Source organism: Copadichromis virginalis, linkage group LG10 (genome assembly GCF_057382275.1).
Source record: "Copadichromis virginalis isolate Kocher_CV1m ecotype Utaka linkage group LG10, C_Virginalis_male_GT1.1, whole genome shotgun sequence".
Lineage (NCBI taxonomy): Eukaryota > Metazoa > Chordata > Actinopteri > Cichliformes > Cichlidae > Copadichromis > Copadichromis virginalis.
In genome coordinates this window covers 21,240,681-21,253,734 of record NC_140627.1, presented here as the reverse complement: position 1 = coordinate 21,253,734, position 13,054 = coordinate 21,240,681, and the positions used below count along the sequence as shown (strand labels likewise).

The window sequence follows — 13,054 nt, the reverse complement described above, 5'->3', positions numbered from 1 at the left end:
AGTTTGACGTCTTTGGCTTAACAATTTAAGTAATTTCCTCACAGCTGGATTGCCAGTTGGAGATGCATTACCAAACCTCATTTGAGACACACCAAGCAAGGTAAAAACAGATATTTACCCTGAAGTGTTGTTAAATTTAGATTTCAGCTGTATTGATCACTATCCAGCAATGTCTGTTTTGTGATCACTGCAGCATCACATTAGGGGATATTTTTGTAGCGTCCAATGCCTTTATGCTATTATGTGCACAGGGTGATTTTAGCATGTTACGATTATACATTAGGATCATATTACAGTTACTGCCCTGGGTTACATAATCTATGAAGTGTGATGAAGACTAAGTGATGAAAACAGTCATGACAGATGAGCAACCAGCCGATATGTTTTTATTTTCATCATCACAAACATCCTCGATTCATTATACGCAGCTACAGTATGAATACATAGTGGTGCTGTGGAGCACAGTGCCACTTTATTAGCACACCTCCATAAGCATGCATGCAGTAGTCGACACAGAAATGGAAAGCACTTTGATTTCTGTGAATATTGCAGACGTGAGCAATCACATCCACAAAGACTGCAAGTTACCAAGGTGTAACTTTAGGCTGGAAACATCTTTGAGCTCCATGAGGCTGCAGGGGGTCATCCTGAATCTGAAAACACGTATCCTCCGCTAACAACATTGGGCATTCGAGTCCAGCTCATGACTTACCACATACTATTTTGATATCCAAAATGCTCGGGCGTGTTTATGGACTTTTTCCTCGGGGAAGTGACAAGTAGGGTGACATTACTAGAAACCTGCAGATTACAAACAACTGTAAACTAAACTTCCCCTCAAGGCTGCAAATATTTTGGCCTCGTTTTTCACAATGGAGGATAAGCCAGTGTTTGAATACTGGAAGTCACAGATTAGAAACAGAAACACACAAAAAGCAAATGTGCAATAGATGTAAAACAGTCAGATACATAATTTAAATAAATAAAAATAGGTGAAAAGAATCAATCAATACTTATATATTAAGACACACTTAAAATAATGAACACTTGAATTTCTTTTTTTTTTTTTATCAGAGAAGATGACATATGTTTTGCAGTGTCAAACTCAGAGCAGTCCTCAAGGCACTTTAAATACAAGAAAATACAGAGCCCCAGCATCCTTAAAAAACAGCTTTCTATTTTTAAAAAAAGTACTCTTTTGGGGCTTTGGAGTAAAAGCCGTTTGTGCTTGTCCTCACTCGTCTCACTGTAACACACATTTTTCTTTGTTGCTGTATTTTCTCCTCCTCATTTCGAGACCACGCTCCAGACGCTCATCCTCCTCCAAGGCCCTGCAAACACAAAAGCACGGTACGGTGCTGAGCTCATGGATATCTGCACCCCTCTATCATAGATAGGCATAAAGATCCAAATAACAAACTAATCTCTTTTGTTTTTTGGATGTATAATCTTCCTGTAACCCACTTTGTCTCTTTCACATAACCCTACATATACTGACCGTCTCTCCTTGGTGTCGATATCCCTGATGATCTCGTCCCTTTGGTTGACCAAAGACACCAGCTCCTGGAGGAGCAGCTGCTCCCTCTGCTGCTGAGCGGGTGACTTCTGCCAGTCTGCACAAAAAGCAGCACTCAAAAAGATCAAATTCATTGTGTTTTAATTTTTTTTTACCATTTAGATTTGTATTATTATCTGTAAATCATTTTGACTGATATTGTACAGATTACTTGTTTCCACTACTTTAATGACCTTCAATAGCCATGATTACGCGCAGTTCTCTGGTCAGAAGGTCAAATCTCCTCTCCAGATCCTGCTCCTCTTGTCTATAGATGCAGTTAAGAACAAGTCGGTTTAAAACAAATGTAAAATATACGTATATGAGTATGTGTATACTGATATGTGGGAGGTCTTACAGCAGTTCCAGGTTGTCTTGTCTGCGGATCAGAGCGTTCTTCTTGTTTACCAGAGTGAACCACTCCTGGATCAGTCTCTCCTCTTCATCACGGTCACTTCCTGCAACAGCAGAGAAAAGACATGAAAGCTTGTGAATATTTGAATACAGATAAAGATAAAGATCATTAAACATAAAGATCCACATGCAAGATACTATTTAACAACAAAAAAAAGTGTAAACTAGACAGAGCTGGATCTGGAATTTACTTCATTATAATCACAAGTAGAAGGCAGGTTAGCATCATGGCTGAGGAGGGTATTCATCTGCATGCAGGTCAGGAGATTTAAGGTTCGGTTCAATTTAGTTCATCTTTTTATGCATTTACATGTATATTTTTTGGCGTCTTATAGTGCCACCTTCCCCTCTTACAAGCACTCGGTGATGTTGGAGAGGAAGAACTCCCTTTTGACAAGAAGAGACCTCTAACACAGGCCTGCTCCTGAACTCCTTCAGTAAAATATATAAATCCTGTCCTTCTACTACTTCCTGCAAAATACTGCATTAATTCTAAGATTCATCTTCTTACTTTCAAGTCTCTCCATAACCCTGCACCTCTGTATCTCACCGATCTTCTGCACATTGTCACAGCTTGCTCTACTCCACTCTGGGATCCTCCACCTCCACCATCCTCTGTTAGACCCCAGTTAGAGCTTTCAGACGATTGTCAGCTCGTCTTTGAAACTTTTTCATTCTCTGATGTGTTTTTAATCGCCATATACTCGATTTTGTTATTTCATTGATTGTAAGATGTCCTTGAGTGCCCTGAAAGGTGCCTATTAATACAATATATTATTATTATTATTTTATTATTATTATTAACAGAACAATGTTCAGGGAGGGGCAGCCACCTGCTATGACCAGGGGATAGGGAAGAGAAAACAGGAGTAATCCAGTGATGACACATAACTGCAACCACTTAATCAATGCAAAAGTCCATTGGATTAAATCTGCTTAGTGAATTCTGCACCGTTCACTTCTTGCTTATCAGAGGTTTAATTAAGTGACTCACCTGTTTCCATGAGACTTCGCAGTCGTCTCTCCACCACTGCAGCTCTGCTGTCGATGTGCTTCTGTTCTGTCTCCAATGCTGCCAGCTCACTCAACACATACTGGCTGGTGTCCTGCAGAGACTGACCACAAGCCACCATCATACACGTACAAAGACACGCAGACGAATAGAGGCAAACACACACAACCACACACGAACATACAGAATGACGACAGAAAGCCACAAACAGAGGAAGAAAAGAGATCAACAGAAAGAGGGGGTCGGACAGCAGAAAGGGGAGGGGGACATACGAAGAGAAGCAGAAGAAGAGGGTCAAAAAGATTAGAGAGGTCAAAGGATGGAGAATATAAGATGTGAATGATGAACTGGACAGCTGTTATTCAGTACTTTTTGGAGCCATCAATTAATGATGATGTGAGAATCAAAATGATATAGAAATGAAATAAAGAACAGAAAAGGGGAAGAACACATGACTGACCATTGTTTCCTCGTCTTGTTTTGGAGGCTGGGGCTCATCTGCACGCTGAAACTCTGCAAGAATTGAAATACACAAATCAGAGTAGGGAAAAAAGTGAGGGAAAGAGTGCTAAAACAAATGCTTCAAATGTTAGAAAAGGCTTACTCTGCAGGCTCATACCTGTATTACTCGTGTTTTCTGTTGCAGAGTTAGACATTGTATTTTCATCCTGGAGAAGAAATATAAAACTTTCATATAGCTACAGTAAAGCAGATGTATAAAGTTAAACAGAGGTGAAAATGCAAAGTAAAAATTGAGAGTGTTTCACGTATTTTTTGGCCTGAAAAGTTTGTTTGCTGATGGAAATAATAAAGGAAGAAAGACAAAGTGTTACCTGAGCCGGCCCAGGCTTGACTACCTTTGTAAGAGACCGTGGGGGCGGGACTGGAGTTATGGACTCCTCCACTAAAAGCAGGACAGACAAATTATTACATGTTATATTTCTTTAATTGTTTTAAGGCCTCAGAAAACTTGGTACAGAGTATTTATCCATATGTACTTAATCCAGTAAAATGAAAAGCCAAAGAAAGAACTATCAAAGTGAAAGTAAAACATGTATCTGAATCTGCTCCATTGACACTTTGTGGATGTCTGTGATTACCAGGAGCCACAGCAGAAAATAATGCCCTAATGGTCATGACATATTAAATATTACTACATCGTGATTGAAGCACAGATGTACATGACATCACTTACTGGATGTCCTAACTGGATGCCGACCAGGCCAAACCATTGATAACAGCACAGGAAGGAAAAAGGCTGAGATGGTTTTCTCACATATGAACTCATCAGAACTTTTCCAACTTTGACAGAACACGCAGAGTTCATGCCAGACCTCATCGCTCATGAATCTATTTGAGATAACGTGTCTCCAGGGACATTCAGGAGTTTTAAATAAGAATAATAAATTTCACAGCTGTTCTACTGGGACTAATATTTATAGCCAAAATGAATATTAAACACATTTGCACTAAAAAGGCACATCTGGTATCTCTGGGAACCAACAAAAATCTTAAGTGAGGCATTGTGAACTTGATTTATTGATCTGTTTTCTGTGCCTCTTGTTGCCTTAGCTCTAACTTTGCTACTTCACATTCCTAAGTTACCCTGGGAAACACTAGTGTTTCCACCCTTGCTCCTTTCCTTTCTGCTCTCCTCGCTGTTTTTGCTCTTTTTTTTAACCCAGGTTTATGGTGTGAAAGGGCTTGCATAATAAAAAGTTTTTAACTATGCCTGCACAGTTTGTTATGGTAAGACAACAGAAACTGTAAAAGTTCCAAAAAGCCAAAGTGGGCAAAATTAACCTTATTTGGTGAATATATAATAAAATAATCATACAGAGGGAATAATACTAGTACCTTTAAGCTGTCGTTTAGCTCTTGGCGGCGGGACCACCAGCGTGCTGCTTCCTCCCTCTTCTAGACTCACTCCTTCATTTAGTCTGGCCATGCAGAAAGCAGCAGCGTCCACATTCGTGGGAGTCGGGCCGGTGAGAGCGACGCCGTAACTGGACTTACTGCTGTTGTGCTCTATCTGCAGCACGCTCAGCTCCTGGTTGGTGAAGTGTGAGCGGATCTGGCTGAGGTAGGTCATGACTATGAGCCTGTCAGGCACGGACAGAAGGACCATGTCTGACGGCTCCAGCAGGCGAGAGATTCCCAGCGCCTCGAAGCCATCAAACGCCTGATGTTGTTAGGAAACACAGGATTACAATGGGAGATGGCAACAATTGCCCTAGCAACACTCTTTTAATAGAACAGCAGAATATGTGCTCTGGAGCAAAGCCTGGAAAACTATCATTCAGGACCACTTTAAAAAATACAAGAACGTCTGGCTGCTTGTAAGCAAAATATAAAGAAATAAGGGGTGGGCTAAGAATTATACTTATTGCTCTGGGTGTTAATCGTCAAACATCTCTGACTATATTGCATGAAAAATATTGATCTAAAAGTTACCAGAACTATGTCATCATCCTTTCATGTGGCTGCAAAAACAAACTGATGGCACAGTGCACTAAACTAAAAACATTAAATCATGCTCACCTTTTTATTGTTGAGTTTGATATCATGAGGGTCCAACTGGTCAAAATCTCTAATGGCACAAAAGCAGGAACAGAAAAGTAGCTTACAACATTAAGATGAACAGTTTAGTTAATATTTATAATTTCTAAAGAGAATCTACTCAAAACTAGTAACTTTTGTGTAAAATGTCGTACATTTTGTCTGGATGGAAGTGGTGTAGGATGGCACAGAAGGCCAGCCCATTTCTCCAGGAAGTGCTGAAGTTTGTGACCTTTACCCCCTGGTACCCACTAGTGATGCTCTGACACCACTCGAGCAGCGATTGGCTGGAGTTCACCAGATCCTGGAGAAAGAGGGAAAGAAATGTTGTTTCTGTGCATCTACGCAAATGAAAAGCCAAATACGTATGATGAGTAAAGAAAAGTATAAAGATGAGTATTCATTAAATTTACCTCAGCTGTGTCGTCCTTCCCATCAGCCTCCTCCCGGACCACTGTAACAGGATCCAGGGTCCTGGGGTCAGAGGTCTCTTCTTCTGGTAAAGTAGGAAGACGAGATGATGTGATCTCACAGTGATGGACTGTGCTGGGCGAGTCGTCTAGTTGGAATGGTGGTTTCTTAACTACGTCATCAGGGAGGTCAGCCAGCTGGTGTTTTGGCCTAGGAAAAAAAAGATATATGATGTGAAAAAAGCTTAACTTAGAAGAAATGAAGGAGGTTATCGATGCCGTTTCATCATTGCCATGTGCAATTTTTCAGATTTGACATGCAAGCTTGCCATGATGATGATGATGAGCTGAACAAACTCACGATGTTAAAAGAGCGTGATGGAAAACATACAGCAGTCGTGTGATTTGCATCAGGATTTGCAGCATGGTTGCCTCAATGCAGGCCTACGCTTTTGGCATTTTATGGGCATACACTCATTTTTAAGCATCTCAGTTTGCCTTTTTGGGTCACATCACCCATGTGTGACCTAAGCAAAAGCCTTAAGCCAGCTGGTTGTCATCAGAGCCTGATTTTGACAGATCTTGCAAGCCTCTTTCCTCACTGTCACTCAGCCAAGCATACATCAAACACCTGACACATTTTTTTAGTTTAAATAATCTTGCTGATTATGATGGCCTTGAACACACTCCCTTCTTTTTGTTGCAAGTTTTAGCGATTTGTAACAAAATGGGGTCTCATCCGGGATCTGCACCTAGGGCCTCTTTTCAGCGTTTCGGTGTAAAATACTCTTTGAACATAAAGTTGAAAAAAGTGACCTCTAGAACAGCCACATGCACTCATGTGTACAGATACACAGACTACACCAGAGCTTGTTTTTTGGGGTTCAGCCAAGTTCAGCCAAGAAAAGACAACATTAGATCTCAGCACACAAAGCTGTACTAAAACATTGTGCTTTATAAGCCAAGTCTCAAACGAGTTGGTCTAATAAAACAGGACAAGATAACAGCCTATCCTGACTTACGCATTTTCCTCTGCCTGTGGCTCTTCTGTTTCAGTTAGTGATATTTCCTGCAGGGCATCAAAGCTGGGAAAAACTAAGTGTTGATTGACAACAGTGAGATCTGTGGCGATGTCCAGTTGTTTTTTTGGCTGCTCAGTGTCACAGTCAATATCCCCCGGGGCCGGGATGAGTCGTTTCATATTGTGAATGCTGGACACCGGGGATGAGTCACCTGACATCAGGCGAATTTTAGCCAATAGGAACTTTTCCTCTTCTTGGAGTTGTTGGTCTTTGGAGTGACTCGTGCAAAGGTTGTTCATTTGTGCACTGTCACTCTTTTGGCTGTCACTGTCACTCTTGTTTAAACTGAAAGTCTTGGAGTTGTTCACATCTTCCTTAACCTTCATTTCAAGACTTGTGTGTGATTGTGTGACTGTATTTATTTCACTATCTACTTTAGTGACGCTCATGTCTGTGTATGTCTTAGTATGTTTTGTATCAGACTGTATGTTGGAAGTGCTTGGAGGGAGAGGCCAAGGAACCACTGACGACTGAACAAGTTCTCCCTCCTCATCAGCTGCTACCTCAAGGCTATGGCTAGTATTTGTAGCAACAGCTTTTCTCTGTCCTTTTAGCAGCTGTTTCTGTGATTCATTAAGTTGGGGAACGGGTTTATTCCTCACTGTCTGATTGACTGATATCCCCTGCTGAGACACAGACAGAGGGTTAGGATGTGGACTGTCTGTTAGACTGGTTAATGACTCAAGAACTTCTGGTTTATTTGGCTGACTGGGAGCAGGGCTCTGGTAAAGTGTTTGTTGGCTGAAAACAATTGAAGAGGACTTCTGGTTTACAGCTGGGGAAGGGTGGCCTGGTCTGAAGACAGAAAATCAAATTTCAGATCTCGTGTGTTTTTCACAAAACTCAAGAACCACAAACCTAGCCAGCATCCTTTTCATGCCCCATTCCCTTTCTTTGCAAACACACCTTCATTCATCTCAAGCAACCACATATTTACCCTTTCAAGATCACAAACGTCTAAAGATTCAAGGACAAACATTTTGATGAACTAAGGGTAGTGCATGGTGGATGTTAAAGCTCACTGTGCTTTTCCCACACTCAGCTATTTTTATGTCATTCCTTGGACATCTTGTTAGGAAAAGATTTTCACAGAGTGTCCCGGAGCATTAGTAGAACCAAGGCCTAGCAATGAGATTATACTAGTTTTGACTTTCTCTAGCCTCGAATGCATCACAGCATCTGAACATCAAAACAATCAATGCATCCACGCCACTTGACATTCTGTGAAGCTGCACTGATTACAGAACTATGTAAGTAGACGTGTCATATTCATGTAGACAGCAAAAATAACTCATGCAGTAGATGCACATACATCCATTGCATGCTTTTTTATTTTCATGCTTGCAAGATTTACTGCTACACATTTGTCTAAACAACAACTGAAAGCCTATGGTTAACTACTAAAAGTTCATATTTGCAATTTTTCCATAGATTTACAGGAGACTATCAATGGGCTACACTGACACTGAAACACTGAAAGATAACATAATCTTAACTTTGATTATTACCCTCCTCAGTTTACAGTAAATGGAAATAAAGAACTGTTCAACTGAGTAGAAGCGTGCTATGTAAGTACCAGTCGACTCCAATAAGCATGGAGTTTAGGTCACAGCGAATTAGGAAGCTGAGGAGAAGATGGGACATATAATAATAATTAATCCAGAACAACAATAATGGTCTAATGATGTTCTTTGGAAGGTTGCATGTATGATTCACAAGCAAATACATGACTCTTTCATAAGAAGGACATGCACGGCCAGGCCAAACGCTCAGTGGGGTTTAACTAACGTGATTTCCCCCGGAGTTAAAGAAAACACAGTCCAGAGATCCATTAGAAGCAACGAGCACAACTCTCTCTTTACTCACCTCTCTCCCTGTGGCTATTTATCTCTCCCATACCCCTTACTCACCCTGCTTCCCCTTCCATGTACAGCTCAGCCAGCCAGATGGATCCAAGATCTTCCTGTCCCCTCTCATATGATATTTCCTCAACATCATCCTCTCTCAGCCACTCTGGGATGGCTCCATGTTTAAGATAGGATTTGCCTTTTTTAAGTGATTTGAAGCCAGGATCATCCATGGTTTTCTTAACAATACAAACATAGTCCTCAGCTTTGCTGGTTTTAGTTTTGGCTGCAGGGGCAGAATCAGCCGGGCTGGTCAATACTTCAGCATTAGATATTACAGTGTTTGCTAGTTTAGGATCAGAACTGAATCCTGATTCCTCATTATTACCTTGTGACCTCTCATCATATGCAATATCCTCTAATTCTACCTCCCTCAGTGGCGGACAGTTGTTTTGTTGGCTGCTATCCACTTTCTGGTTGACTTTTTCTAAAGCAAGAACAGGAAGGGCCTCTGTCCTCCACTGTGGGGTTTCTCCATGGTTGTCCTCCTTTCCTTTTCCTTTCTTCTCTTTTTTCTTTACTTCCTCATTGACATCCTTTCTCTGTTGCTTTGTTTCGGGCTCTGTTTCCCTTTTCTCCTTATGCTCATTCCCTTGCCTTGTTTCGTCCACTCCATTCCTTTCTTCCTTTCCCTCTTTTATCCCTTCTCTCTCACTCATCCTCATCTCCTTTCTCCCCTTTTCCAACCTTTTTCTTGCCTCTTCTTTTTCCCTCTCCAACCTGTGTTTCTCTTTCTTTGCTTCCTCTTCCCTCTCCTTCCTGTCTCTCACTTGCTTCTCTGCCCTCTTGATGTTTTCCACCTTTTCTCTCTCCTCTCTCTCCCTGTTCCCTTCTCTTTCTTTCTCTTGTTCACTAGCAGCTCTTCTCAGAATTGCCACCAGATTGTGTGCCTCGTTTAAAGATGAGCACTCTTTTTTCTGAGTCTCAGAAACTTTTTCTTCTGCAGTCGCCTGACTCTCTGCTGTGTCAGAGAAGTCTGTGGGTGGCAAAATGTCCACATCAATGGGAATCGGTGGATCATTATCCGCCTCAGAGGAACACAAGATCTCCGGATCTACTTCATGTAAACATGGCTGGAGTTCATTATTTATAAGGTGGCATGGCTGTTTGATAGAGGGTTGCGGTTGACCTGCAAGAGTCGATCCTGATGTGTTCAGGATGGAGGCCACTGTCTCGTAGCTAAAGGGCAGATACGAACAACAGGAAAACTGTGAGACAGAGCTCACCCGAAAACGACCTGCTTCATGAGCTCTGAACACTGTGACAGAGGGTGAGACAACATGTTTGATTAAAAATAGTTCCTTCCCAGACTTTGTTTTGGTGCTTTTCCAAAATGCCGTGCAAAAGCACCCAAAAGAAACACTGTTTGCTACAGCGAGAGCAACTCTGCACAGCATACCGATTTTTCTCTTTGACGGGATTAGGAACAAGTGAAATACTTTCTGGTGGCACAGAGCTGAGAGCTCAGATCGGCCCACAGACAAGCCAGCAGCTACATATGCAAGATGAATCCTCAAAGAGCCACTCAATACTTAAAAACCACATTGGCAAAGCCAGCCCACCACATAATCAAAACAATCACAAAGATCCACTGGATGGTGCATTCTCCAGCGATGGATGCTTTTATATGCAGCCAGTTTAAATGCCACGAAAGCAGTTAATAAACATCAAAATGTTTCAGTACTTCACTGAAAGTTGCCACGCAGCAACTTTTTTAGAGATGAGGTAATAATGCATTAACGTGTAGGCTCTTACATAATGAGGTTAATGTATTAAATGTTTTACCTCGTCTAATATTTCTTCGGTCTGTTACACTACCACCCTTCATTTCTTTACATTTTGCTTCCAAGGAGCTAGAATTTTATTTTTTTTTGTGTGTGTAATTTTTAAAATCATGATGAGCAATAGTTAATAGTTCGTTTTTTAACATATCACAACACTGACCAATGAATCACTGCAGCATAAATAAGGATCCTAACTCGAGGGATGAACCAGTGTTAGTGTCTACCTCTCTGCACTGAATTATACTTGTTATTAATCTCTGGCTGTCTTCCACAGCATGTCTTTTGTCCTGTCTTCCCTCACTCATCCCAGCCAGTCATGGCAGATGGTCGTCCCTCCCTGAGCCTGGTACTGCCAGAGGTTTCTTTCTGTTAAAAGGGAGTTTTTCCTTTCCTCTGTTGCCAAAGTGCTTGCTCATATAGGGGGTCATATGATTGTTGGGTTTTTCTCTGTATGTATTATTGTAGAGTCTACCTTACAATATAAAGCGCCTTGAGGGAACAGTTGTTGTGATTTGGCGCTGTATAAATAAAATTGAATTGAATTAGACAACAAGAACCAATTTTAAATGGTATCTTTAGGGGCTTTGTTAATAGCAACCCGTTGCAATAAAAGCATATCTGGATAGAAAAACACACAGTAGAAGTCCACACAGTAGCACACACACACGGACACACACAGAGAGACTCACCCTCTGTATAACACCCCAACTACTGCTGACATGAAACCAGCAGGCGCCTCCCTCTGCTGCTCTGCAACACACACATCTGCCTCTGTGTGCGCACATTTCTCAGCACTACCACACACACACACACACACACACACACACACACACACAGGTCCATTATATACTTGTGTAAAGCTCTCATCAAACCGCTCCATTTGAAATACCACTGCAGCACTGACAGAGGTCAATATAAAGAAAACAGCTTCAGGTGAGGTTAGTTGCAGTTGCTGAGTAAGCACTTGATAGGCTGCAGCACCCAGAGGAACGTTAGCCATTAAAATGCGCATGTGGTGTCACGCCATGCAGCAAACACTGCAAGCAACCATCGCTGACTCACCCCCCTATTACACCTTCCTCCTCTTTCAGCTTCTCCTCCTTTGCTTCCTTGCTTTCACTACTTTCCATCCCTTTTTCCACTCCTATCTCGGTGGTGGTCTCCTCCACAGCTGCCCACAGCTGTTTTTCTGCCTCGCACACTGGGTCCTTATTGTTGATGAAATGCTCGTGACCACCAGGCACGGCATCGGCTGGTTTCTCCTCATCTGCTCCCTCCTGTTGTGGTTTTCCTGATGGATGAAGAACTTGTTCCGGCCGCAGTTCTGGTTTTGGTTTCGAGGGCTGAAGTGGCTCCAGCGCCAGAGTCACATGCTCTCCAGCTTCTTGGGGGGGAACCTCGACTGAGGGTGCTGATTCCACGCTGGGTCCCTCTGGCTCTTTAGGCTCCTTTTTAACTGCCGGTGCGCTGGGCTGAGAAGAGGGTGCGGCAATATGATGTTCATCTCCATCTTTTGCTTTAACTGGTTGGCTCTCTTGCCTAACAGGCGTGTGCACCTCAGCAGCATCCTCTCCGTGTGAGCTAGAAGAGAGGGAAAACCACATGAAGGATATATCCACTAATTGGCATTTCGTACAAACATGGTTAGGAAACCAAACAATTAGCGAGGCATGCGAAGCACAAACAAGAGGATTAAGCAGAGAAGCAGACAAAGATGTGCCCCCTAGTCTGTTCTTACCCTCTGCACAAAGGTTTTGTACCCTCCTCGGCAGAGATTTTTTCAGGTGTAACTTTCCCACTTCTCCCTTCTAGCACTTTCCATAGAGGAATCTCTGCATCAGACAGCCTCTGTTGAGGTGGCACCACCATCGAGACCTCTAATATAACTGCTTTATTCTGGGCTGTTGGCTGAACAGCAGGGCCAGGCAGAGTACATGTGGCAGAGACTTTCTTTTCTGGCACAACAATGTTTGACAGTGAACCCTCGCTTATGAGAGACAGTTGCCCAAGACTGGAGAGAAAGAGGAAAAGTGAATAATAGAAAGGAAAAACAGGAAGAAAAGGAGCAGAGGACAGTCATTATTAATTATAAAAAACAAACAGAAGTAGGGGTGAGCGATGACGGACAGCTGAGATATACCAGGGGCAAGACCACCGATATCAGTACCAGTTATTACAGCAGGATGCAAACCTCCACCAAAGCTGCTCACTCTCTGGGCAGTATGTACTTCTAAGGGAACAGTACTGTGTTTTGTATATATTCACTTTATTAAGCTGAATACCTTCAGCTTATTATAAAGCATTATACTATATATATTATATATATATTAC

The 13,054-nt window shown here is 42.1% G+C and overlaps 1 protein-coding gene across 12 annotated transcripts in view; it reads right to left on the bottom strand.

Moving 5' to 3' along the window:
- Positions 1-369: 369 nt before the first annotated feature.
- Positions 370-13,054, bottom strand: part of ehbp1l1b (EH domain binding protein 1-like 1b) — a 28,650-nt gene continuing 15,965 nt past the window's right edge. For 3 of the 12 annotated variants that reach the window (XM_085470625.1, XM_085470630.1, XM_085470633.1), the window contains 17 exons: positions 12,462-12,734; positions 11,786-12,304; positions 11,413-11,517; positions 8,943-10,118; positions 6,973-7,827; positions 5,954-6,161; positions 5,696-5,844; positions 5,523-5,571; positions 4,839-5,163; positions 3,815-3,885; positions 3,601-3,649; positions 3,442-3,494; positions 2,964-3,084; positions 1,914-2,013; positions 1,750-1,823; positions 1,499-1,613; positions 370-1,331 (listed from right to left, as the gene is read on the bottom strand). In XM_085470625.1, coding sequence (XP_085326751.1) covers positions 1,244-1,331; positions 1,499-1,613; positions 1,750-1,823; positions 1,914-2,013; positions 2,964-3,084; positions 3,442-3,494; positions 3,601-3,649; positions 3,815-3,885; positions 4,839-5,163; positions 5,523-5,571; positions 5,696-5,844; positions 5,954-6,161; positions 6,973-7,827; positions 8,943-10,118; positions 11,413-11,517; positions 11,786-12,304; positions 12,462-12,734 — 4,330 coding nt within the window. In that variant the 3' untranslated portion in view covers positions 370-1,243. The remainder of the gene's footprint in view (positions 1,332-1,498; positions 1,614-1,749; positions 1,824-1,913; positions 2,014-2,963; positions 3,085-3,441; positions 3,495-3,600; positions 3,650-3,814; positions 3,886-4,838; positions 5,164-5,522; positions 5,572-5,695; positions 5,845-5,953; positions 6,162-6,972; positions 7,828-8,942; positions 10,119-11,412; positions 11,518-11,785; positions 12,305-12,461; positions 12,735-13,054) is intronic. The other 9 variants (XM_085470627.1, XM_085470626.1, XM_085470632.1 and 6 more) reach the window with 9 other exon arrangements.